This window comes from Oncorhynchus keta, chromosome 14, assembly GCF_023373465.1.
Source record: "Oncorhynchus keta strain PuntledgeMale-10-30-2019 chromosome 14, Oket_V2, whole genome shotgun sequence".
Lineage (NCBI taxonomy): Eukaryota > Metazoa > Chordata > Actinopteri > Salmoniformes > Salmonidae > Oncorhynchus > Oncorhynchus keta.
The window spans coordinates 69,068,632-69,095,217 of NC_068434.1; the positions used below are offsets into that span (position 1 = coordinate 69,068,632).

Consider the following 26,586-nt stretch of genomic DNA (forward strand, 5'->3'; position numbering starts at 1 on the left):
CTCTTTCTATTCTGGTTAGAGCCAGTTTGTGCTGTTCTGTGAAGGGAGTAGTACACAGGTCTTCGGTTTCTTGGCTATTTCATGCATGGAATAGCCTTCATTTCTCAGAACAAAAATAGACGGACGAGTTTCAGAAGAAAGTTATTTGTTTCTCATCTTCAAAGAAGGCCAGTTGTATTGCTTATTTAATCAGTTGTGCTAACAATTGCAAAATGGTTTTCTAATGATCAATTAGCCTTTTAAAATGATAAACTTGGATTAGCTAACACAACGTGCCATTGGAACACAGGAGTGATGGTTGCTGATAATGGGCCTCAGTACGCCTATGTAGATATTCCAGCTACAATAGACATTTACAACATTAACAAATGTCTACACTGCATTTCTAAATTGACAAAAAAGTTCCTTTTCTTTCAAAAGCAAGGACATTTCTAAGTGACCCCAAACTTTTGAACGGTAGTGTATATCTACAGAAATAAGACAGATCCTGCTTCTGTTGCCTGTTTTAGTGTTTGTTTAACAGCCTACTGATTCTGTGAACACCAGGCCTCATGCAACAGCAAAATGTCTGATAAAGCAATTTCACAGATTCATCTGTTTTTAATCTTTGCTATGCTGTAATTTAGGCTTTACAAGTTTGTGGGGTTAGTACAGACCGGTATTACTTAATGTATTTAGTGTTGTTTACACTGTTCCAAACAGGCAGAAAAATTATATTGTAATCTAACAGCACCTGTTTGTCACACACAATATGCACCTAGCTCTCGCTCCTATACCCTCCTTGATCTCCTTCTTATTGTTATAATTATCATTATGATCATCATTATAAAAACAAGTAATGTCGTTGTCATTAGTAGGCTTGGTATAGTATCCTTGTATAACCACCATCGAGCTGTAGGCCTAAGAGTCCTGGTTAGTCTTAATACCGTAACTTACTTAGGTAGCCTATATTTCAATATATAGGCTACTGTACCAATAAATCCATCATCAATTCATTCATGCCATCACACAGCAAGTATTGTAATTTAAACAGCAACTGTTTGGCACACAACCAGTAATAACCAATTTACTGATGTGATTATGATAGGCTATCGGTCAGGCCCTATTGGTCACATGTGATGAATGCATGTTTCACATAAAGAGAGAAGGGTTGAAGGAATAGGGAATGTTTTTCCTAAACAAATTAGAAATCTCGGTAACAGAACCTTTCAGTCAGAAACAGGTAATGGCTGTAATTATTATGTTGCAGCTTCAGCATGGACAGCGCAATAAACACTTGCTGTGCTGTGGTGCCTTTTTGCTGCACCAGTCGCACAGGTACTCGCTGTCATTTCTTTTTGACACAGTGTGACCATCGGGATCTTTCGAGTCATTTTTGCGTCTTAATTATTTAATCAAACAGTGGGCTTAAAGCAAAATACAAGCTCAGTGCAAATGTAGTTGATTTTATTAGGTTGTGTCTGTCTATATATGGAAAAATACATTTCAATATTTCAACCAATCGATTGGTTGAATGAACAGGACGACTCTCGGTCAACCAATATTTTTTTTTAGTCGGGGACAGCCCTAATATAAACAGATATGAGTGAAACTGACCTTGATCTCTGGCAGGTTGAGGATCTCGGGGAACACACTGATGTGGTTGGAGTGTGCTATGAGGGTGTGTAGCCTCTTACAGCTGGAAACAGTGGAGGGGATGGTCTTCAGCTTGTTGCCACTCAGATTCAGCTCCTCTAGCAGCTCCAGTTTACTCAGTTTACTGCACACACAGAGCAGTATAGAGACATCTCCACCACAGAACAATAGCTCATATCAGATCTAGAGAATAGCTACAGTATATTAGGAGCAATAGAGAACATTTTATGTCTAGAGACGCAATCTCTAAAGCAGTGGTTAACTCCCTGTGTAGAATATTCCATTCTTGATAGGTACTGTATGAAGGCAGTATACCTGGGTTTGGAGTTGGTTACCTGGCAGGGAAAGAGAGCAGCTGGTTGTAGGCCATGTGCAGGACTCTGAGGTTCTGGTGTCCCACCAGCAGGGCAGCGCAGTTCTCATTCAGATTGTTCCCCGTCAGGTACAGTTCCTGGAGAGTGCTGAGGCTCTCCTCTGATTGGCTGCTGGGGGGAATTATCTCCAGGGCATTGGCTGACACGTTCAGGTACTTTAGGCTAGGAGGAGGAGCAGAGAGCGATGTATGTAAATAGGAAAGAACCCATAATTAATTGCCAGTTATACAAGTGATGTAAATGTGTAATATCAAGTCAACATCAGATGATTTAGACAGAACTTCCTCTTAAAGCTGTTATGACAGAGGATAGTTAAATGCTCTTGTTACCAACACTCTGTCCATAAATTTCATTTAACAAAACAGATTCAGATAAAGGATGACAGGGAGAAAATCAATAAGAATACATCTTCTAGTGGTGGCTCTTCTAAAACACTGAGAAACAAAATGTTGTTGACCAATGAGGCACTTTACAGCCGTCATACTGGCGCTCGATGTCTCAGCACGGGAGACAGAGTAGAGTAGCCCAGGCCTAATGGGTGCCCAGGAAACGGTAGAACGTCAGGCTGTTGGTGGAGGGGGCTCACGTTACAGTCCGACTCTGACTGGTCCACAGAGCCACACTCTCCAGAGCCTGGCAGACACAGCCCAGGGGACCCAGTCAGTCCACCTCTACTGGAGCAGCTAACCAGGGCCATCACATGTCTACATGAAGTAAGACATCTCTTACAGACTGCAAACCAATTTAAGCTAGATACATCAACCCCATCAAATATTTATACTGTATTTCTACTGCATGATGTAAGGAGGATGTAGTGTAGGGCAGTGTTTCATTTCAATATGCCCGATCCTGTTTTGTCCTTTAATTGGTTGTTGTGGTTGAATAGAGGCACAGGGCCACTGCTGCTCCGGGGTTTAAAGCAGCAGTAGTAGCGTCCTCGGGCCCAGGGGAGACGGAGCATCAGCTGCAGCCTTCAAAACACCTGTCAAGAATGGAGAGAGGCAGAGAGAGGGAGAGAGAGGACAAGCACCAAAGAGAAGGGTAGGAAAGAGGGTGGTGTGAAGAGAGAGAGGAAGGGGGATTGACCCACTTTAAGGCCTTGAAGAAGAGGCTCTCCGGGAGCTCGCCTAGCTTGTTGTGCTGGAGGTCGAGTACTTCCAGGGGGACGTGGTCAAGTAGGTCAGGCAGTCTCTGGAGCCTATTGTTCCCAGCCAGCAGCTTCCTCAGACTCAGGCTACTGAGTAGTCTAGCGGAGAGGGAGATGAAAAAAGAGAGAAAGAGCTAAAGAGAGAGAGAACATCTTCTGCTGTGAATTTGATCACTCATGAAACTGGGGGAAATCTTGAGGTACAGAAACTCCACAGCCAACAAATCCATCAACGTCTTTTTCAACTTGGCAGCCTAAAGATACCAACACAGCACAATTTACTCCAGAAAGAATAACAGAGGTCTCATCTGCAGCTACGCCGTCAAGACGAATATTATCTTGTTTGCGACGGCTTTGGTCTATTCAAATGCAAATATAGTTGTGTTAAAGGGTAACGTTAAATGACGGTTGCTTTGAGCAGAGTCATACTGAGATCACAGTCTGCTGACAGAAAGACGACAAGCCGTACGTTGGCTTCACACAGCCAATTCAATCCTCTCATCAGCTGACTGTCAACACATCTGCTGATGTTTTAGGGACAGTTATTTCTGGCCGGACATTGGCTAAATGATGCCCAATGTTAATCAGATTAATATGGTGCTCATCCTAATAATCATTTCAGAATGTTTAAAAGCCAAATCCGGATGATACGAGGTGGACAGGTTAAACATATAGCACAACATGATGGACAAAGTAACAGCCTTTAATCTACCTTAACAAATATGCATATTTAGAACGTCTTTATATGAATAACTAGACGAGTTGGAAGTGAGGAGTTTGAGAAGGATGCACTAGTCCTCGTAGGGAGACTAACCTGGCTGGTAGTTCAGACAGGAAGTTGTGTGTAATGTCCAGCACCTCCACCTTTCTACTGTCACACACCCAGTCTGGAAGGTATTCCAGCAGGTTCCTTTTCACAGAGGTCACAGTCAACACAGTGGTCAGAGGGGATATAAGACCTTTTTACCTCCAACTGTACATATACAGTGCATTTGGAAAGTATTCAGACCCCTTGACTTTTTCCACATTTTGTTACGTTACAGCCTTATTATTAAATTGTTAAATTGTTTTTTTCTCCCTCATATGCACGCAACACCCCATAAAGACAGCAAAAAAACTGAAATACCAAATTTACAAGTATTCAGACCTTTTACTCAGTACTTTGCTGAAGCACTTTTGGCAGCAATTACAGCCTCAAGTCTTCTTAGATATGACGCTACAAGCTTGACACACCTGTATTTGCGGAGTTTCTCCCATTCTTCTCTGCAGATCCTGTCAAGCTCTGTCAGGTTGGATGTGGAGCGTTGCTGCACAGCTATTTTCAGGTTTCTCCAGAGATGTTTGATCGGGTTCAAGTGTGGGCTCTGGCTGGGTCACTCAGGGACATTCATAGACTTATCCGAAGCCACTCCTGCGTTGCCTTGGCTGTGTGCTTAGTGTCATTGTCCTGTTGGAAGGTGAACCTTCACCCCAACCTGTGGTCCAGATTGCTCTGGAGCAGGTTTTCATCAAGGATCTCTCTGTACTTTGCTCCGTTCATCTTTCCCTCGATCTTGACTAGTGTCCAAGTCCCTGCCGCTGAAAAACATCCACACAGCATGATGCTGCCACCACGTTTCACCGTAGGGATGGTGCCGGGTTACCTCCAGACATGATGCTGCCACCACGCTTCACCGTAGGGATGGTGCCGGGTTACCTCCAGACATGATGCTGCCACCACGCTTCACCGTAGGGATGGTGCCGGGTTGCCTCCAGACATGATGCTGCCACCACGCTTCACCGTAGGGATGGTGCCAGGTTACCTCCAGACATGATGCTGCCACCACGCTTCACCTTAGGGATGGTGCCGGGTTACCTCCAGACATGATGCTGCCACCACGCTTCACCGTAGGAATGGTGCCGGGTTACCTCCAGACATGATGCTGCCACCACGCTTCACCGTAGGGATGGTGCCGGGTTACCTCCAGACATGATGCTGCCACCACGCTTCACCGTAGGGATGGTGCCGGGTTACTTCCAGACATGATGCTGCCACCACGCTTCACCGTAGGGATGGTGCCGGGTTACCTCCAGACATGATGCTGCCACCACGCTTCACCGTAGGGATGGTGCCGGGTTACCTCCAGACATGATGCTGCCACCACGCTTCACCGTAGGGATGGTGCCGGGTTACCTCCAGACATGATGCTGCCACCACGCTTCACCGTAGGGATGGTGCCGGGTTACCTCCAGACATGATGCTGCCACCACGCTTCACCGTAGGGATGGTGCCGGGTTACCTCCAGACATGATGCTGCCACCACGCTTCACCGTAGGGATGGTGCCGGGTTACCTCAGACATGATGCTGCCACCACGCTTCACCGTAGGGATGGTGCCGGGTTACCTCCAGACATGATGCTGCCACCACGCTTCACCGTAGGGATGGTGCCGGGTTACCTCCAGACATGATGCTGCCACCACGCTTCACCGTAGGGATGGTGCCGGGTTACCTCCAGACATGATGCTGCCACCACGCTTCACCGTAGGGATGGTGCCGGGTTACCTCCAGACATGATGCTGCCACCACGCTTCACCGTAGGGATGGTGCCGGGTTACCTCCAGACATGATGCTGCCACCACGCTTCACCGTAGGGATGGTGCCGGGTTACTTCCAGACATGATGCTGCCACCACGCTTCACCGTAGGGATGGTGCCGGGTTACCTCCAGACATGATGCTGCCACCACGCTTCACCGTAGGGATGGTGCCGGGTTACCTCCAGACATGATGCTGCCACCACGCTTCACCATAGGGATGGTGCCGGGTTACCTCCAGACATGATGCTGCCACCACGCTTCACCGTAGGGATGGTGCCGGGTTACTTCCAGACATGATGCTTGGCATTCAGGCCAATTTTTTTTAAATCTTGGTTTCATCAGACAAGAGAATCTTGTTTTTAATGGTCTGAGAGTCCTTTAGGTTCCTTTTGGCAAACTCCAAGCGGGCTGTCATGTGCCTTTTACTAAGGAGTGGCTTCCATCTGGCCACTCTACCATAAAGGCCTGATGGGTGGAGTGCTGCAGGGATGGTTGTCCTTCTGGAAGGTTCTCTCATCTCCACAGATGAACTCCGGAGCACTTTCAGAGTGACCATTGGGTTATTGGTCACCTCCCTGACCAAGGCCCTTCTCCCCAGATTGCTCAGATTGGCTGGGCAGCCAGCTCTAGGGGGAGTCTTGGTGGTTCCAAACTTCTTCCATTTAAGAATTATGGAGGCCACTGTGTTCTTGAGGACATTCAATGCTGCAGAAATGTTTTGGTTCCCTTCCCCCTCGACACAATCCTGTCTCGGAGCTCTATCTACAATTATTTCGACCTCACAGCTTGGTTTTTGCTATGACATGCACTGTCAACTGTGGGACCTTATATAGACAAGTGTGCCTTTCCAAATCATGTCCAATAAATTGAATTTACCACAGGTGGACTCCCATCAAGTTGAAGAAACATCTCAAGGATGATCAATGGAAACAGGATGCACCGGAGTTCAATTTCGAGTCTTATAGCAATCGGTCTGAATACTTGAGTAAATAAGGTATTTGTTTTCATTTTGTATACATTTGCAAAAATTTCTAAAAACCTGCTTTTGCTTTGTCATTATGGGGTATTGTGTGTAGATTGATGAAGAAAAATGTTTTATTTAATCAATTTTAGAATAAGGCTGTAATGTAACCAAATTTGGAAAAGTGAAAAGGGGTCTGGAAACTTCCCGAAAGCACCGTATATGAAAAAAGGTACCAATATACCAAGTTCATGAGAAGAAGAATGTTGATAGATTAATAACATTATTAACACCTCTTCCTTACTGATTGAGAAACTGAGGCCCTGGCCAGACCGCACTCACCGTGATAAGTCCATCTGTGTCAGCTGGTTGGGTACTGGGTAGATGTTTACTGTTGTCAGGCCTGTGAGTAGAGGAAAAGCAGTGATCAGCAGCCAAGCTAGTGATGGCTATATGCATTATGTAACAGTATCAGTGGTAGAGGGCCTGGAGAGACAGGACCAGGGAGGGAGTTGCTCCACTCACGGTTGTTGCTGGCGTGGAGTGTGCGCAGGGTGAAGCCACTCAGCGTTAGCACCCTCAGCTGGTTTCTTTGACAGTGCAGGATTTCCAGGCTGCAGATGGAGCTCAGGTCCAGGGTGGCCAAGTGGTTGTCCCTCAGGTCTAGCTGGGTCACCTGCTTCACTGCCTCCAGGGCCTCACTCTTCACCCAGCGCAGACCGTTCAGCCTGCTTACAGTACACAGCATTAACACCCAGGCCTCATACAGTACACAGCATTAACACCCAGGCCTCATACAGTACACAGCATTAACACCCAGGCCTCATACAGTACACAGCATTAACACCCAGGCCTCATACGGTACACAGCATTAACACCCAGGCCTCATACGGTACACAGCATTAACACCCAGGCCTCATACGGTACACAGCATTAACACCCAGGCCTCATACGGTACACAGCATTAACACCCAGGCCTCATACGGTACACAGCATTAACACCCAGGCATCATTCGGAACACAGCATTAACACCCAGGCCTCATACGGTACACAGCATTAACACCCAGGGCCTCATACGGTACACAACATTAACACCCAGGCCTCATACAGTACGTAAGGGAAAATGAACAAGGGGCTATGCATTCACGACGTGGAAGGTGTGTTCCAATGCGACTCGCTATCGGAGTGGAACTGACCTTCCAAAGAGTTGTATTTTCCAGAGAACACAGAGCCCCGAGTTTATTATCTCTTTTATACCACAATAATACTATCATTTAACACATTTACCACTAGAAGTGTTAATTTAACAATGTCAATAATGTTCTCAATTTGACTTTGCTTTCAAAAGCAGCTCAAAACATAGAACATGTATGAACTATAGCCATTGAATTCTACCCTGCTGATATACCGTGCGTTATAGGGAAATAATGCACACTTTAGAATGCCCTTCAAGCCAATCAGAAATGAGTATTCAACAATACCATGGTATAAACAGCATTATAAACTGGGTGGTTCGAGCCCTGAATGCTGATTGGTTGACAGCGGTGGTATACCACAGGTATGACAAAACATGTATTTTTACTGCTTTAACTATGATCGTAACCAGTTTATAATAGCAATAAGGCATCTCGGGATTTGTAGTATATGGCCAATATACCACGGCTAAGGTCTGTATCCAATGAGTCGTGCCTAAGAACAGCCCTTAGCCGTGGTATATTGGCCATATATACCCCCTCGGACCTTATTGCTTAATTAACACACAGGCCTCATACACATAGAATTGAGATATTAGCCACAACATGATGTTAAAGGACTGGCTTTAGACAAACAGAACACTGGGTTAGAATGCTGACTGCAGACAGACAAGACAGAATATAGTCAGCAACTAGAAAAAAGGTATTGGTGCTCCTCCTCCAAACCAGAGGCCAGTTCAGGTGAGGAGTGGAGCCGAGCAGTAGTCCATCCTCTTTGCCTGGATGATGAGTTCCAGACTGGCCCTGTGTGTCTCCCTTATCTGATCTCACTCTGCAGTACCTTTTATGAACCCAACTGGCCTCCTAATCCTGCAGGCACCCAGCCCCCATAAATCCAGCCCATCCCTCCACCCAATAACTCATTCTCAAGGTGAGGCAGAGAAAGAGAGAGGGCGCAAGAGAGAGGTAGGGAGTGAGAGAGGGAGGAAGCGAGAGGTAGAAAGATGGGAGGAAGCGAGAGAGGTAGAAAGATAGGAGGAGAGAGATGAATAACGACTAAACTTTAAAACAGTGACAGGGAATCAAGGGGGTGATACTGCAGGTTTTTAGGGGATCAACCTCACTATCAATGGCTGCATGAGAGCTGGATAGAGAGATGAGAAGGCATTTTATATGAAAATGGCTAGGTGAGGCAGGGTCAGGCATCGGGGTGTGGGGAATTTGGGAGGGGAGGGGACGACGACATTGAACTGCTGCTGCCAACTCTGAGATTTACAAACAGGGGAGCTCTTGTTACCATTGTGTACTGATCCTGCATTATGCATGCTGTGACTGGTGAGTAGAGTGTATACTGATGGAGAGAGTGAGAAAGAGAGACAGTGAGGGAGAAATAGGAATAGAAAGAAAGAGACGGAGGGCCCGTACGACGGTAGAGAGTACAGACTGGTCTAGTTTCTCACCGCAGGTCGATGTTCTTGAGGTGGCTCATTCTGGCAAGGATCCCCAGCTCCAGGGTCTCCACCCTGTTCCCAGCCATGGCTAGCCTGTCCATGCCACTCAGCCTATCCAGCACACCAGGGATGTGGGGGAAGTTGTTGAAGGAAAGCCCCAGGCTGCTGAGCTGAGCTAGGCCGCCAAGCTCTTCGGGAAGGAAGTTCAACTGATTCCCATCCAGAGACAGGGTCTGCAGACTGGGGGACAGAAACAGACATACATTTCTTTCATCTCTGTTTTCTGAGGATACACAACTGTTTGGCATTCCATAATAAGAGGAGAAAACGTCAGTGTTTGTATATTTGAAAATCATGCTGCAGTAAGTGAGCTGAGAGCATGAAAACTGGCCTGATTTTAAATCTTTATTTAATCTCATTGCATAACAACAAACAGCTGAACTTAATGCATTGGTTCAATAAATTCAAAACACACACACAGCTATAACATGCTCAATAATGATTCATTGCTAAGAGGAGCATGTGGGCTCATGTGGCCAGAAAAGGGGCTAATGTGGAGAGGCGAGCAGCGGGGCGAGTGGAGTGTTCTGCACCTAACAGCACAAAATGTCCAACCCAACATCCAGTACATAGAGGAACTGATACTCATACTGACCACCATGGAATTACACCCTACCTAACACAGCTACAGAGGGAATGTTAGAATGTACTCTATACCAAACGGAATAGAAGATACAGTTGAAATCAGAAGTTTACATACACCTTAGACAAATACATTTAAACAATTCCTGACATTTAATCCTAGTAAAAATTCTGTGTCTTTGGTCAGTTAGGATCACCACTTTATTTTAAGAACGTGAAATGTCAGAATAATAGTAGAGAGAATTATTTATTTCAGCGTTTATTTATTTCATCACATTCCCAGTGGCTCAGAAGATTACATACACGCAATTAGTATTTGGTAGCATTGCCATTAAATTATTTAACTTGGGTCAAACGTTTCTGGTATCCTTCCACAAGCTTCCCACAATAAGTTGGGTAAATTTTGGCCTATTCTTCCTGACAAAGCTGGTGTAACTAAGTCAGGTTTGTAGGCCTCCTTGCTCACACATGCTTTTTCAGTTCTGCCCACAATTTTTCTAAGAGTGACCTCTATTGAGGTCAGGGCTTTGTGATGGCCACACCAATACCTTGACTTTGTTGTCCTTAAGTCATTTTGCCACAACGTTGGAAGTATGCTTGGGGTCATTGTCCATTTGGAAGACCCATTTGTGACCAAGCTTTAACTTCCTGACGTCTTGAGATGTTGCTTCAATATATCCACATAATTCTACTCCCCCATGATGTCATCTATTTTGTGAAGTGCACCAGTCCCTCCTGCAAACATAACGAGGGTCATTATGGCCAAACAGTTCTATTTTTGTTTCATAAGACCAGAGAATATTTCTCTAAAAGGTACAATCTTTCTCCCCATGTGCAGTTGCAAACCGTAGTCTGGCTTTTTATGGCGGATTTGGAGCAGTGAACATCCTTGCTGAGTGGCATTTCAGGTTATGTTGATATAGGACTCGTTTTACTATGGATATAGATACTTTTGTACCCGTTTCCTCCAGCATCTTCACAAGGTCCTTTGCTGTAGTTCTGGGATTGATTTACACTCGTATCAAAGTACTTTAATCTCTAGGAGACAGAACGCGTCTCCTTCCTGAGCGATATGACAGCTGAGTGGTCCCATGGTGTTTATACTTGTGTACTATTGTTTGGGCAGATAAACGTGGTACCGTCAGGCGTTTGGAAATTGCTCCCAAGGATGAACCAGACTTGGAGGTCTTTTTTTTCCCTGAGGTCTATTCTGAGGTCTGATTTCTTTTGATTTTCCCATGATGTCAAGCAAATAGGCACTGACTTTGAAGGTAGGCCTAGAAATACATCCACAGGTCCCCTCCAATTGAATCACATTATGTCAATTAGCCTATCAGAAGCTTCTAAAGTCATGACATAACTTTCTGGAATTTTCCAAGCTGTTTAAAGGCACAGTCAATTTAGTGTGTGTAAACTTCTGACCCACTGGAATTGTGATACAGTGAATTATAAGTTAAATAATCTGTCTGTAAACACTTGTTGGAAAGATGACTTGTGTCATGCACAAAGTAGATGTCCTAACCGACTTAAACAATAGTTTTGGCAACAAGAAATTTGCGGACTGGTTGAAAAACACGTTTTAATGACTCCAACCTAAGTGTATGTAAACTTCCGACTTCAACTGTAGATTTTTGGCGGACTGATATAGGGTTATATGTGTGACTGTCTTACCTCTGGAGGTTGCCTATCTGTGCAGGGACAGTGTTCATGCCGTTACAGGAGAGGTTGAGCTCTGTCAGGGTGAGGATCTCACAGACAGACTCTGGAAACACTCCCAGGCGGTTATGTGAAAGGTTCAGGCTCTTCAGCTGGGAAAACCTGGAGAGAAGGAGACATGTTTTCTGACATGTTCATTGAATGACCAAAAATACATATTTTCTTCTTGTTGCAAAGCTTTGATGATTGCAACAAGTCTGATTATAAAAAGAGATGTATTTTGTGGGCTCAATGCGTTGGTTCAGGTAGTCTTGTTCATCTTAATCGCTTCATTGGAATTTGTGTCCTCGTTACTACGGGCTGCTGACATTTTACATTTTCGCATCGAGTCCTCTTCATGGACCGGTGGGTATCATATCCTTATCAAACCAAAATCCCACCTCTCACACACACGCACGCACACACGCACGCACGCATACACACATAAAGTAGCAATACAAGCATTTTTGTGAATGACGTGATGCAGAACGGATGGGGGATGGAGGTGGCCGTTGTGAGTCACAACACGTTAGAGCACAGACCACATCCGAGAAGAACCACCCCACCCCCTCCTCCGCCTCCTCAGGCTCCATCAGCCTCCCTCACTCTCCAAGCCCTGCTCTGACTCTAAATATACAGATAGAGGGAGTGACAGAAACATGCACAGAGAGAGAGACAGAGACAGATAGACACAGACAGACAAGACACAGTGAGAGAGAGATGCAGTGATGTGTACATTTTATTCCTCTCAGCTACCCGGCACAGTAGATCCTCTAGAATGTGTTCTTTCCACAGCCCTTCACACACGTACACCACTTATTCCATCTCGGCCCTTCCTGCTTGCCTTACAACAGGAAATACTACAGAGGGTAGTAGATCATTAACATTTAATAGCATTATCTCTTTTGAGAATGCCAGCTCGTTCAAATATGCTCCAGTTGTACCATAGGAGTGGACACTGAGCTAAGCGCCCCTCCACAAGACGATATGCAGGCTGTACCACGGTCTCTGAGCATCGACCACAAACGAGAGATACAGTCAGGACAACTTTTCAGCACCGACTAGACCATAAACCAAGATCTGTGATAAACAACGTACGTACTTGTAGAACATCATATGACATGCTTACATAAAACGGTCAGACTGTGTTGTAACACTACCACACATTGCACTGTAACAGTGAGGACCAGTTGATCTGCCGACAGATTATGATTTAGTATTGAGGTAAAGGTGTTACTGGGCAGGTTGAGTTGGGAGATTTGGCAGGATTGGTATTGGGCTTCAGGTTTTGCGTGGCATGTTTGGACTTAGTATTAGGTAGGATTTTCCCGAGTAAGGTGTGTCAGTGGCTGGGTACTGCCCTGCCTGGTGACAGAGTGTGTTTACCTGGGGAGGTTGAGCAGTCCTCCGGGGCCCTGCAGGGACATGAAGTTGTGTCGGAGGTTGAGATGGGTGAGGTCCTGGCTGTAGAACAGGTACTCTGGCACCTCCTCCAGACTGTAGCATGACAGATCCACCAGGCTGATGGTCTGAGAAACCACCTGCAAACACAGGACATGTCTGTTTACTGCTCCCAAATGGTTTTTTTAATGAAGCTTTTTGATAATAGAACAAGGTTTTGACCAGCATGGTCATAAATGAGGTTGACCAGAAACCACCTGCATGGAGCAAATGAGGTTTGCACACAAAAACACACAGAGTAACGGGCAACTTTCATTTAAAAAAGGTTGAGTCGGTTCAATCACAGAAGGGAAGTTAGAATCATACACGGTCTTCAGCATTACAGAATGATTTATGGAGCATTATAAATAAAGGAATACTGATAAGGTCATGCTGTGAGTCCATAACAAAACAGGATGTCCACACAGCTCTAGTGTTGTGGTCTAGTAGAGTTGGCAGCATGAACTCCACAGAGGTGTGTGGTACTTATATATTATAAATATATATATATATATAATATATATAATATATATATATATATATATATATATATATATATATATATACCTGCACACTTTACTCTGGGATGGTGTAATCATTTTTTGAAAGGGGGGTGTGGAAATAAACTATTTAAGCCTCAATTTAGATATTTTTCTGCTTATATTTTCCTACATTTGGTCGGCTACTTGTAAGCCACGGTGTCTATAATTAGATACATGAAGCTTCTCGTCATTACTTGATGCTTGTCTAGAAGACTAAATAAAGACTTGCTCACCAGAATGATGTCATAAATCATCAACAATCTACACTGAACAGAAATATATAGGCAACAAGTGTTGGTCCCATGTTTCATAAGTCGAAATAAAAGATCCCAGAAATATTCCATACGCACAAATAGCGTATCTCTCAAATTTTATGCACAAATTTGTTTACATCCCTGTTAGTGAGCATTTTATCCTGTGTCAAGATAATGCATCCACCTGACAGGTGTGGCATATCAAGAAGCTGATTGGACAGCATGATCATTACACAGGTGCGCCTTGTGCTAGGGACAATAAAAGGCAACTCTAAAATGTGCAGTTGTGTCACACAACACAATGGCATAGATGTCTCAAGTTTTGAGGGAGCGTGCAATTGCAGGAATGTCCACCAGAGAACTGAATGTTAATTTCTCTACTATAAGCCGCCTCCACCATCATTTCAGAGAATTTGGCAGTACATCCTACTGGCATCAACTGCAGACCACGTTTAACCATGCCAGCTCAGGACCTCCACATCTGGCTTCTTCACCTGCAGGATCATCAGATCGTCAACAAAATCTTTGAAAATAATTGAAAAGCTGTCAAAGGATCCAACATGTTTCTGAGAGTATTTCAATGAGTCTTTGATGGATATTTTGTATGGTTGAATATTGAATACTTTCATCTTTTACGTCGCTGATAGAAATGGCACTTTTGGGCTACACAGCATGGTCTCTAAATGCTAGAGGTCGACCAATTAATTGACATGGCCAAATAATTAGGGCCGATTTGAAGTTTTCATAACAATCGGTAATCTGCATTTTTGGATGCCGATTCTGGCAGATTACATTGCATTCTACGAGGAAACTGCGTGGCAGGCTGACCACCTGTTACGCGAGTGCAGCAACAAGCCATGGTAAGTTGCTAGCTAGCATTAAACTTATCTTATAACAACAAAAGAAAAATCAAATCTTCACATAATCACTAGTTAACACGTGATAATATTACTAGGTTAACTAGCTTGTCCTGCGTTGCATATAATCAATGCAGTGCCTGTTAATTTATCGTCGAATCACAGCCTACTTCGCCAAACGGGGATGATTTAAGTGCATTCGCAAAGAAGCACAATCGTTGCACGAATGTGCCTAACCATAAACATCAATGCCTTTCTTAAAATCAATACACGGAAGTATATTTTTTTAACCCAAATATTAAGTTAAGAAATTAATGTTAGCTGGCAATAATAACTAAGGAAATTGTGTCACTTCTCTTGCGTTCATTGCACGCTCAGTCAGGGTATATGCAACCTTTTGGGCCACCTGGCTCGTTGCAAAGTAATTTTCCAGAATTCCACATAATTATGACATAACATTGGTTGTGCAATGTAACAGCAATATTTAAACTTAGGGTTGCCACCCGTTCGATAAAATACGGAATGGTTCTGTACTTCACTGAAAGAATAAACGTTTTGTTTTCAAAATGATCGTTTCCGGATTTGACCATATTAATGACCAAAGGCTCATATATATCTGTGTTTATTATATTATAATTAAGTATATGATTTGATATTTGATAGAGCAGTCTGACTGAGCGGTGGTTTGCGGCAGCAGGCTCAAACTTTACTGTGTTTTGCCTTCAGCTCTTAGCAATGCTTGATTCAAGCCTATCAACTCCTGAGATTAGGCAGGCAATACTAAAGTGCCTATAATAACATCCAATAGTCAAAGGTATATGAAATACAAATGGTATAGAGAGAAATAGTCGATGCATAATTCCTATAATAACTACAACCTAAAACTTCTTAACTGGGAATATTGAACCACCAGCTTTCATATGTTCTCGTGTTCTGAGCAAGGAACCAAAACGTTAGCTTTTTTACATGGAACATATTGCGCTTTTACTTTCTTCTCCAACACTGTGTTTTTGCATTACTTAAACCAAATTGAGCATATTTCATTATTTGAGACTAAGTAGATTTTATTAATGTAATATATTAAGTTAAAATAAAAGTGTTAATTCAGTATTGTTGTAATTGTCATTATTACACATATATATGTAAATGTATATATATATATATATGTAAATGTATATATATATATATATATGTAAATGTATATATATATATATATGTAAATGTATATATATATATATATATATATATATATATATGTAAATGTATATATATATATATATATATATATATATATATATATATATATATATATATATATGTGTGTGTGTATGTAAATGTGTGTATATATGTAAATGTGCACACACACACACACACATTATAGTAGGCTACATATGAAGCCTACATTCAGTGTCCAGACTTCTGTTACTATTCCAAATATTCTGGCATCCATACAGTGTACTGTGCACCCACCATTTGATAAATGCCAAGAGACATCAGTTATAAAACACTAAAGTGTTTGTCCTTCATTAGGCCTACAAGTCTCGTAACCTGAATTGATGTGTCCACTCTGTCCGTGCACGTCTCGGTCTTGGCCACTCATCCCTGCCTTGGCAACATTTCAGTGCTATCGTCGAACCAAACGGCACTATTCCACACCTCTTCAAGTCTATTTGCAAATCTTTCACATGACTAATGATAAATAGTGTAATAGCCTACAGTTTTAATTAATTATTATGACAGGCTCATGTTTTACTGGTACGGTGTACCCTTCCTATTTATTTTGTCAGGACTCCACTCTGGCTTACAATCACCCCCCGACTATATCGGATTTCAGTCTAGATTTTTTGCATTGTTCAGCACTCCCTGTCCCGACACTGCGTTTCATTGGCTGTGCTCATACAGTCACTGCTCACTTATCTACATGTGCAGAATGCAGCTGAACAGCATTTCCTTCAGCTCTGAATAGATAGACTGTATAGTTGTCAGCACAGGGAGGACACTGTCTGTCTGGGGGTTGGAGCTTAATACATTTCTCAGTCTGAAAACATGCTCGCTTCAATCCACCACAGGACTGCATACTGTGCAACACCCCAGAAAATAGATTGGTTTGCTCAGCAGAGCATGTCGTCACATCATTGCTTTTAGGGATAAACAAACACAAAATCTTAGAGTACTCATCATCTAGCTTTTAAAAAGGCCATAGAGCGCTGGTCAGAGAGAGACAGATGAAGACAGAGTTGAGAGAAGAGAGAGAAAGAGAGAATAGAAATTGAAATAGACAGAGAGAAAGGCTGGGGAAGTGACCTGCATGTTGACTGGCATGAGAGAGGAGAGCAGCTTGTGGGGTAGAGGCTAGCTATGCAGCAGTGGGAGCCCTTGATGCCCAGTGTGTGTGGCTGTGGAAGATGACCCCCTCCTCCCTGTATGCATTCAGACAGCCTCCAAGCCTTTCTGTCTGGGAGGAACTGGGCATGCCACAAGGCCACTCACCAGGCTCACCTACAGGCCACTGTCAGAGCATGGAGCCATTAGCCAGCCAGCACAGCCCCCATCACACAGCAAACACCACAACAACCCTCTCCCCGATTCAGAAACGCACACAAACACTAAAACAAGAGTTTGATTGTGTCCAGCCTGGCATGAGGATTGCCCCAAATCCACCATCTCATCCACCCTTCCTCTAATTCTTCTCCCCTCATCTCTCTCTGCCCCTCCAGTTCTCTCGATCTCAATTCTCCCCTCCATCTGAAGTAACACCCCTCTCTGCTTCTCCATACCCGTCTTCTCTCTCACTCCTACATCTCTCTCTATTTATCCCTCTCTTATTCAGCCTGCCCTCCCCTCTCTCGGTCTTCATCTCCAGGCAATCATGTCGCCATAGGAACCTCTGATGTCTAACTCTCCTAAACTGCTCCCGTAGAAACAGGGCTACTCCAGCTCAGCGATCCGCACCACAGTGGTAGGTAGGTAGGAGAGAGAGAGAGGGAGAGAAAGCTCCTTGACTTAGCATGGATCTACTACTAATTGGATTTTCATTTTCAGTTGCCTTTTTTTCACCACTCCTCATTGTGTGCCTGCTCTGCCTGGATGGAGGCATTCACAGAGCTCGTTAGGGCCCAGTAAGGGGCTGGGATACAATGGCCATTAATTCAGAAATTAGAGGCACAGCAAGAGGAGCAGAGCAGCCTAGAGGAACAGAGAAAGTGGCTGAGGATACTAACTTCATATAGTTGTACTGAGACCCATGTTCAAGCACACAGACAGTACATACAGACACGCAGTACACAATCAATGACCCATGCACCCTCCTAGCCAGTTGTTTAATCAAAGCCAGACACTGCTGGTTCTCTGTCGCTGCACAGCCAATCACCGAGGTCACCTGTGTTCCACAGCAGGACTATGATTGGATGATAGACCAGGTAGTGGGCACTGTGTAACTCTGCCCTCTCAGCATACTGTACACTGATTCCCAGCCCAGAGGAACCAACCAGGACCACCCCTCACTGTGTTTCCTGACAGAGACCTTGCATAATTGATCAGAGAAAACATACACAAAGCTTTGGCACACAGATTGTCCTACATAACAACTCTGACAGGTAAACACACTTACCTTTGAAGCCTGCCGATGCCACCTCTGATAGTCTGCCAGTGTGTCGAAGTTAACAAAGTATGTCTGGGCCTGAGGTCCGGCTGAGCTGAACATCAGACAGTGCTGTCTCCTCTTCACCTCCTCCACCTGAACGTACAGAACATAGATGTTGAGGAGGACAGACACAGCCACTGGTGTTCCCAAGAAACTACTATAAGGCATTATGGTGCCTACTGGCTCCATCCATATAAGGCAGAGACACATGTGCTTAAGTGTGCATGTCTATGGCTGCATTTACACAGGCAGCACAATTCTGAACTTTTTTAAACAAATTGGTTGTTTGACCAATCATATCAGCTCTTTTGCCAATAATAAGGCAAAAGATCAGAATTGAGCTGTGTGTATTTACTTGTTGGTTATCACTGCATTGTCGGAACTAGAAGCACAAGCATTTCGCTACACTCGCATTAACATCTGCTAACCATGTGTATGTGACAAATAAAATTCGATTTGATTTACGCCATTCTCATTGTGCTGTACAGTGCATCCCCTCTGTCCGTCTGTCAGTCCCAGCTGTGTTGTTGTATCTGTGATCTGCTGTCTTCTCTGTCTCTCTTTGACCCCTGGGGAATGTGTGGGTTTGGAAAACAACATCTCTCCAACCCCTGACCTCTAACCCCTCACCTTTCCCCCCACCAGGGGCAGGATGTGCATCTTCCCCGTCAGGCTGTCTTTGACGGAGGCCACAATCAGACAGGTGCCACACAGGAGGACCTGGCGCTCTGCCCACTTGTGCAGCTGGGTCTTCCCCTTCCTGACGCTGAACACGCCCGTCAGCAGGGTTCGCTCCTGCTGGTCCGCGTTCACTGGACACTCTGGGGAGGAGAGGGATTAGTTACAGAACATGGTCATATACAGTACATTCAGAAAGTATTCAGACCTAGACTTTTGCCACATTTTGTTACGTTACAGCCTTATTCTAAAATGTATAAAATTGTCATCCTCATCAATCTACACACAATACCCCATAATTACAAAATTAAAACAGGTTTAGACATTTTTGCAAATGTATTCAAAAGAAAAAACAGAAATACCTTATTTACATAAGTTTTCAGACCCTTTGCTATGAGACTCGATATTGGGCTCAGGTGCATCCTGTTTCCATTGACCATCATTGAGATGTTTCTACAACTGTATTGTAGTCCAGCTGTGATAAATTAAATTGATTGGACATGATTTGGAAAGGTACACTCACCTGTCTATATAAGGTCCCACAGTTGACATTGCCTGTCAGTGCAAAAAACACGAGATTAGAAGGAATTTTAGATAGAGCTCCGAGACAGGGTTGTGTCGAGGGGGAAGGGTACCAAAACATTACTGCTGCATTGAATGTGCCCAAGAACACAGTGGCCTCCATCATTCTTAAATGGAAGTTTGGAACCACCAAGACTCTTCCTAGAGCTGGCTGCCCGGCCAAACTGAGCCACCAGGGGAGAAGGGCCTTGGTCAGGGAGATCCTTAATGAAAACCTGCACCAGAGTGCCCAGGACCTCAGACTGGGGCGAAGGTTCACCTTCCAACAGGACAACGACCCTAAGCACACAGCCAAGAAAAGGCAGAAGTGGCTTCTGCACAAGTCCCTGAATGTCCTTCTGGCCCAGCCAGAACCCAGAATTGAACCCGATTGAACATTTGACACTCTCCATCCAACCTGAGAGCTTGAGAGGATCTGGAGACAAGAATGGGAGAAACTCCCCAGATAGCGGTGTGCTAACATTATAGCCTCATACCCAAGAAGACTTGAGACAGTAATCACTGCCAAATGTGCTTCAACAAAGTACTGAGTAAAGGGTCTGAATACTTATGTAAATATGGTATCAGTATTTTTTATTTATTTTTATACATTTGCAAAAATGTCTAAAAACGTGTTCTTGCTTTGTCATTATTGGGTATTGTGTGCAGATTGATGAGGGGGGAAAAAACAATTCAATTGGTTTTAGAATAAGGCTGTAACGTAGAAAAGTAGAAAATGTCAAGGGGTCTGAATACTTTCCGAATACACCGTATCACACACATACTGTACGTACACAGTGCACATACATCCCACCCACACCCTGTACACAATCATTACATTACGTTAATTCATACCATATGTTCTCAAAAGGGGTAGTGTGATCAAGAGACAAAGACAAGGAGAGGGCTAGACGCTGCCAGAACATGAAGTCACACTGATATCAACAGGTCACGATGATGTCACCTATGCATTAGTCAATGAATAGGACATCTCTTCCTGGAAGTGTTCTTATGTCAGCAGATCAGTCCAGCCTATAGTCTCATTATCCTCCACATAGAGAGTTGATATCTCTAGAGCATGCTTAACATCTGCTATGACACACTGTAATAACGTATCAAAACCAATTTATTCGCTGGATGGAATCTAAAGATAGTTTGAAGGCATTATAATCTATGGCTCATCCATGGTAGATATCAACAGTGTGAGTGTCACTCCCTCTAACATCTGATCAGAGATCACGGGGCTCTGCATGTCTAGGCCGCTGACAAGGTTGATCAAAACACCAGGTGATACTGGTGAGCATTCAGTGGCCCAACTCGAGTTGTCCCTAGCTTTTGATCAGTCTCCCCTTTCATTAACACACACAACTTTGCGATTGTTCTCAGAGATGCTCTAACCCAGATGCATCAGTCAGGTTGATGAATGAGTCAGGCTTTTGTCACATTAAAACGCTCGTTCAATCTAATTATGTAGCAGTGAGGTGAGGCTAGTGTTGCAGCCTGAGTATGCTGCTTCTGAAGGACACAAACAGCAGGCCTCCCTCCCTCTGCTCTGCCAGGCATCAAGTACACTCAGGTTAAAGGCCGGTAAAATAAGCACAAAGGGCACAGAATAGCTTTGTTTTATCCTCTGTTGTCAATTTCCCTTGAAATAACACGGTCTGCGTTTTTCTTAATACCACCTCCTTGTCTCCAACTCCCAGAGGCAGGCAGACATGTCCTCGCTCTCTCTGCCCTTTTCTTCTCTTTCACGTCTAAGGAGTGGCGGCCAGGGATCAAAATGAAGTCAGGCTGCTTGACTTTGTGCTGTCTGGAAAACCCATAATGAACAAGACAAGGGCATTTGACAGCAAAACTGGGCTGCTGGCGCTGGCTGGGGATCAATAGAGGTTTCTGATCCCCAGGCTTCCCCTCTGTCAGAGAGAAGAGGACCAGAGTACCTCACTTCCAGCACAAAGGCCCTAGGGGCCAAGGGCAGCCAGCCTTAGAAGGAGAGGGAGAGGGGAAGAGCAATCGATAGGGAAAGAGGGATAGAGAGAGAGGGGGGAGAGCTGCATCATTGCCCTGTCCTCCATGCGTCTGTGTCAGTGAGGTTGAAGGAGGCTGACCTGTCAAAGACAGACTTGTAGCCCTGTAGGGGCTCCACATACAGCCAGGAAGACACGGGCAGACAGGACGCTCTCTCCCACTGGCCCCACAGCAAATACACCACAAACCGCCACATTCCTCCCTCAACCACACACTCATCCCATTCTATCCCCCAATGAACTGCTGGTTACCAGCCCCCTCTCCACAAATCTCTTTCTCACTTTCATATCTCGCCCTCCAACTGAATTAAACACCTAATAATCACCTCCCTGTTCTTTCCACCTCTCCGTGAAATGATGCAAGAACACAGCACGCCAATACAATCTCAGACTACTGACTCAGAGTCCCACTGAGCATTCGCACCTCCAACATCACACACAGGAAAAACACTGCCTCATTATTATAAATAGTGTTGACTCTGGTGCAGTGGGTTGTGAGAGGGAATGGTTCATAGTGTTTGTAGCTAGCGCACAGTGATGACCCAAGCTGGAGCAACACCCAGAAACACTACAGATATAAGCCCTCTCTGAACAATGGAGCCAGAGGGCCAGACTGAAAATGCCACATCTAACTAGAGTTAACGTTTTCTACAGCAATAAGAGGAATGTGAAAGTCACTCAATATTTGGGGGTTTGATTGCATTTTGAGAGACGGCAGCAGAATGTAGCTCAAGGACAATACAGCGCTATTTTAAACAAAGCGTAGCCCTAAAAAGCCCTTCAAATCAAATCTACTTCGAGATCTTCTGACTATTATGCAAGATGTCAACAAGCGTTTCTAAATTGGACATCCCCCTGGACTCAACTCCAAATCTGAGGGGCAGGCCTCTGCACAGAGCAGCATCAAGCTGAACAAATTGAACGCATAGAGACACTGAGCTGTGCTCTGCTCTCCCTGCTCTGGCCATGGAAAAATGCCACCCCCATTAACATGGTTGTGTGTAAATACCCACAGCCTATACTGTTGCATTGCTACAGGGTGATGGCAAGTACGTACTTTATGGATCTCATGCTATCAGAATGACGGGGAATACAAAATCATACTTCCGCAATAAGGCCTGAGGGGGTGGTATATGGCCAATATACCACAGCTAAGGGCTGGTTCTTATTTTTTACCCCCTTTTTCTCCCCAATTTTGTGGTATCCAATTGTTAGTAATTAATATCTTGTCTCATCGCCACAACTCCCGTACAGGCTCGGGAGAGACGAAGGTCGAAAGCCATGCATCCTCCGAAACACAACCCAACCAAGCTGCACTGCTTCTTAACACAGCGCGCATCCGACCCGGAAGCCAGTCGCACCAATGTGTCGGAGGATTAGCGCGCACTGCCCCAGAGGTGCTTTATTGCGATTATAAACTGGTTACCAACTTAATTAGAGCAGTAAAAATAAATGTTTGGCCATAGCCATGGAATGCGGTCTGATATACCACGGCTGTCAGCCAATCAGAATTCAGGGCTCAAACTACCCAGTTTATAATTGATAATATAGGCTAATGACATTCGCAGTATCTCAGATGTGGCCTCATCCCCAATGTTACACAATTACCACACAACTTTCTCCCACTGTTGCATTAGGCTCTAATGTGCAACAATTTACAGCAGTCAGCACAGCTCAAACACCCAGCCAACAGACCTGAAACGGTCACAAAAACATACTCGAAGATTCTTCGTTTATTTTTAATGAAAGACAACCCCACTAATGTTTGCAGTGTGCCCGGGATAGCGAGAACACTCTGACACTTCAACTTCCAACACAACAATAACACTTTCTGCCAATAACTCTCTCATTCAATCACAATGAAAACAAGTCTCAGCCATTCACGGCAAACTGCTGCACCCAAAACAAACACGCATGCTTTCCCACCATGTCAGAGTTGCCAGGGAAACGTTGAGTACCTTGGAACACAAGTCTGCTCCAGGCTGGTACATCTGCACCATCTACAATCCCCTGCATATTTATTTGAATAGTGAAGCTATAACTTTAAGTTTGGCTCTATACTCCAGCATTTTGGATTTGAAATTACTTTTTTCATTTCAGTTAACAGTACAGAATGTTAACTTTTATTCGAGGGAATTTTCATACAGATCTGTTTTACTGTTTAGAAATGAAAGCAATATATGTGTCTAGTCCCCTCATTTGAAGGTGTTATAAGTATTTGGAAAAATGTACTTGTGAATTAAAGTAGTCAGTCAAAAGCTTAGTATTTGGTTTATTCCTAGCACACAATGATAGCATCACGCTAGATACAATAAAATCTTGTTGGATGCATTTTCAGTTTGTTTTCATTCGGTTACAGATTATGTTGCTCCCAATAGAGATGAATGGTAAATAATGTATTGTGTGTCATTTGAGTCTCTTTTATTGTAAATAAGAACAAAATATGTTTCTAAACACTTCTACACTAATGTGAAAGCTACTATGATTACGGACAATCATGAATGAATCGGGAATAATGATGAGTGAGAAAGTTAGGCACAAAGATCATACCCCCAAGACATGCTAACCTCTCATCAGTACCATTTACAGGGGAGGTTAGTATTTGAGTGGTATGAACCAAATTAAGTTTTAGCTTCAGTATAGAGCCAAATTAAAAGTTTGAGCTTCATTGTCCAAATAAATACCGTTATATGTCGGGGAGTGTATAATTACCCCTTCACCCCTGAGCATTAGTCAGCCACTCCCACACCAGTAATTTATGATATGGACCAATCTCATTGGTTCTAAAATGTGTACAGGTCTGGCAGAGCGGCAGATGTTGTTTTACTCTGTTCGCGCGCTCTCTTTCTCTGTTCTCTCTCTCAGGCTGGACTCAAGCAGCAGTTCCAATAGCAGCAGGGTGGGAGTCCTCGGCAGCAGGGGTAGAGGGAGGACATGCCTAATCACTAAACCTAGTCTCACTTCCGCTGCTCAGTCACTGCCAAGCCACAGGGACAGTGACATAATCACAGTGCATGTCCTGGGTGAACCCCCCTTACACCGCTGCCCTCTGTCCCTCAGCTCTAATGTCCCTGTCTCCTGTTGACGGCAGTCTTGGCGACAGTGGTCAAGTCTTTCTTCAACAGTCACCAGATGGGCAGGGGAGTGAGGTAGGTCAAACTGTGTCCCCTGTGGCATTGAAACTACCGTACAGAGACACAGAATAAGAGAGAGCGAGAGTCAAAGGAAGTGGCAATGGGCCAAATGCATTCTGTAGACCCAACACTTGTACATCAACTTTCCCTATGGAGTATCAGCACCTGAGAATTAGAGGTCGACCGATTCATCGGAATGGCCGATTAATTAGGGCCGATTTCAAGTTTTCATAACAATCTGAAAATCGGTATTTCTGGACACCGATTTGGCTGTTTTTTTTTTTACACCCTTATTTTACCTTTAACTAGGCAAGTCAGTTAAGAACACATTCTTATTTTCAAAGATGGCCTAGGAACTGTGGGTTAACTGCCTCGTTCAGGGGCAGAATGACAGATTTTCACCTTGTCAGCTCAGGGGATCCAATCTTGCAGCCTTACAGTTAAATAGTCCAACGCTACAACCACCTGCCTCTCGTTGCACTCCACAAGGAGTTACGCGAATGCAGTAAGTCAAGGTAAGTTGCTAGCTAGCATTAAACCTATCTTGTAAAAAACAATCAATCAATTATAATCACTAGTTAACTACACGTTTGATTGATATTACTAGTTTATCTAGCGTGTCCTGCGTTGCATATAATCTGACTGAGCATACAAGCATACTAGTATCTGACTGAGCAGTGGTAGGCAGCAGCAGGCTCGTAAGCATTCATTCAAACAGCACCTTTGTGCATTTTGCCAGCAGCTCTTCGTTGTGCTTCAAGCATTGCGTTGTTTATGACTTCAAGCCTATCAACTCCCGAGAGGAGGCTGGTGTAACCAAAGTGAAATGGCTAGCTAGTTAGCGCACGCTAGTAGCAGTTCAAACGTCACTCGCTCTGAGCCTTCTAGTAGTTGTTCCCCTTGCTCTGCATGGGTAACGCTGCTTTGATGGTGACTGTTGTCGTTGTGTTGCTGGTTCGAGCCCGGGTAGGAGCGAGGAGAGGGACGGAAGCTATACTGTTACACAGGCAATACTAAAGTGCCTATAAGAACATCCAATCATCAAAGGTTAATTAAATACAAATGGTATAGAGGGAAATAGTCCTATAATAACTACAACCTAAAAATTCTTACCTGGGAATATGAAAGACTCATGTTAAAAGGAACCACCAGCTTTCATATGTTCTCATGTTCTGAGCAAGGAACTTAAACATTAGCTTTCTTACATGGCACATATTGCACTTTTACTTTCTTCTCCAAAAGAAAGTTCTTTGTTTTTGCATTATTTAAACCAAATTGAACATGTTTCATTATTTATTTGAGGCTAAATTGATTTTATTGATGTATTAAGTTAAAATACCTTTTCATTCAGTATTGTTGTAATTGTCATTATTACAAATAAAAACAGTCAGATTTAAAATCGGTATCGGCTTTTTTGGTCCTCCAATGAATCGGTATCGGCGTTGAAAAATCTTTTATTTTTTATTTTTTTAAATCGGTCGACCTCTACTGAGAATCCCCCAAGCCAGACCAGGTTTCAGCTGTCAGCCAGACATGACTCCAGATAGCCCCGTCCGTCCATCCAGACTGAACAACTGCCTTGATGTTCTGTCTCCAACAGGGAGAACTAGAAGAATATTGCATAGATTAGGTTAGTTTGCAGTGGGGGGCCAGTGGAGGCAGAAACACAGGCTTACTGCAGCCCAGGATCAGAACAGCAGGTCATTTTTGGCAATAACATCAAATCAGAGCCGTGCAGGCCCCCTCTGTGACCTATTCTTACTGTGAGAAATGCA

The 26,586-nt window shown here is 44.1% G+C and overlaps 1 protein-coding gene and 1 long non-coding RNA gene across 3 annotated transcripts in view; both read right to left on the minus strand.

Moving 5' to 3' along the window:
• Positions 1-26,586, minus strand: part of LOC118393864 (PH domain leucine-rich repeat-containing protein phosphatase 2-like) — a 56,516-nt gene that overhangs the window by 10,496 nt on the left and 19,434 nt on the right. For both annotated transcript variants that reach the window (XM_052462255.1, XM_035787016.2), the window contains 11 exons: positions 19,042-19,232; positions 18,379-18,504; positions 13,062-13,216; positions 11,652-11,798; positions 9,348-9,578; positions 7,219-7,421; positions 7,036-7,096; positions 3,971-4,066; positions 3,100-3,255; positions 1,971-2,171; positions 1,597-1,759 (listed from right to left, as the gene is read on the minus strand). In XM_052462255.1, coding sequence (XP_052318215.1) covers positions 1,597-1,759; positions 1,971-2,171; positions 3,100-3,255; positions 3,971-4,066; positions 7,036-7,096; positions 7,219-7,421; positions 9,348-9,578; positions 11,652-11,798; positions 13,062-13,216; positions 18,379-18,504; positions 19,042-19,232 — 1,730 coding nt within the window. The remainder of the gene's footprint in view (positions 1-1,596; positions 1,760-1,970; positions 2,172-3,099; positions 3,256-3,970; positions 4,067-7,035; positions 7,097-7,218; positions 7,422-9,347; positions 9,579-11,651; positions 11,799-13,061; positions 13,217-18,378; positions 18,505-19,041; positions 19,233-26,586) is intronic.
• Positions 4,082-7,025, minus strand: LOC127907342 (uncharacterized). The gene is made up of 4 exons (XR_008064184.1): positions 5,965-7,025; positions 5,541-5,911; positions 5,065-5,488; positions 4,082-4,852 (listed from the first exon to the last, which is right to left on the minus strand). It is a non-coding gene; the product is annotated as an uncharacterized LOC127907342 (long non-coding RNA).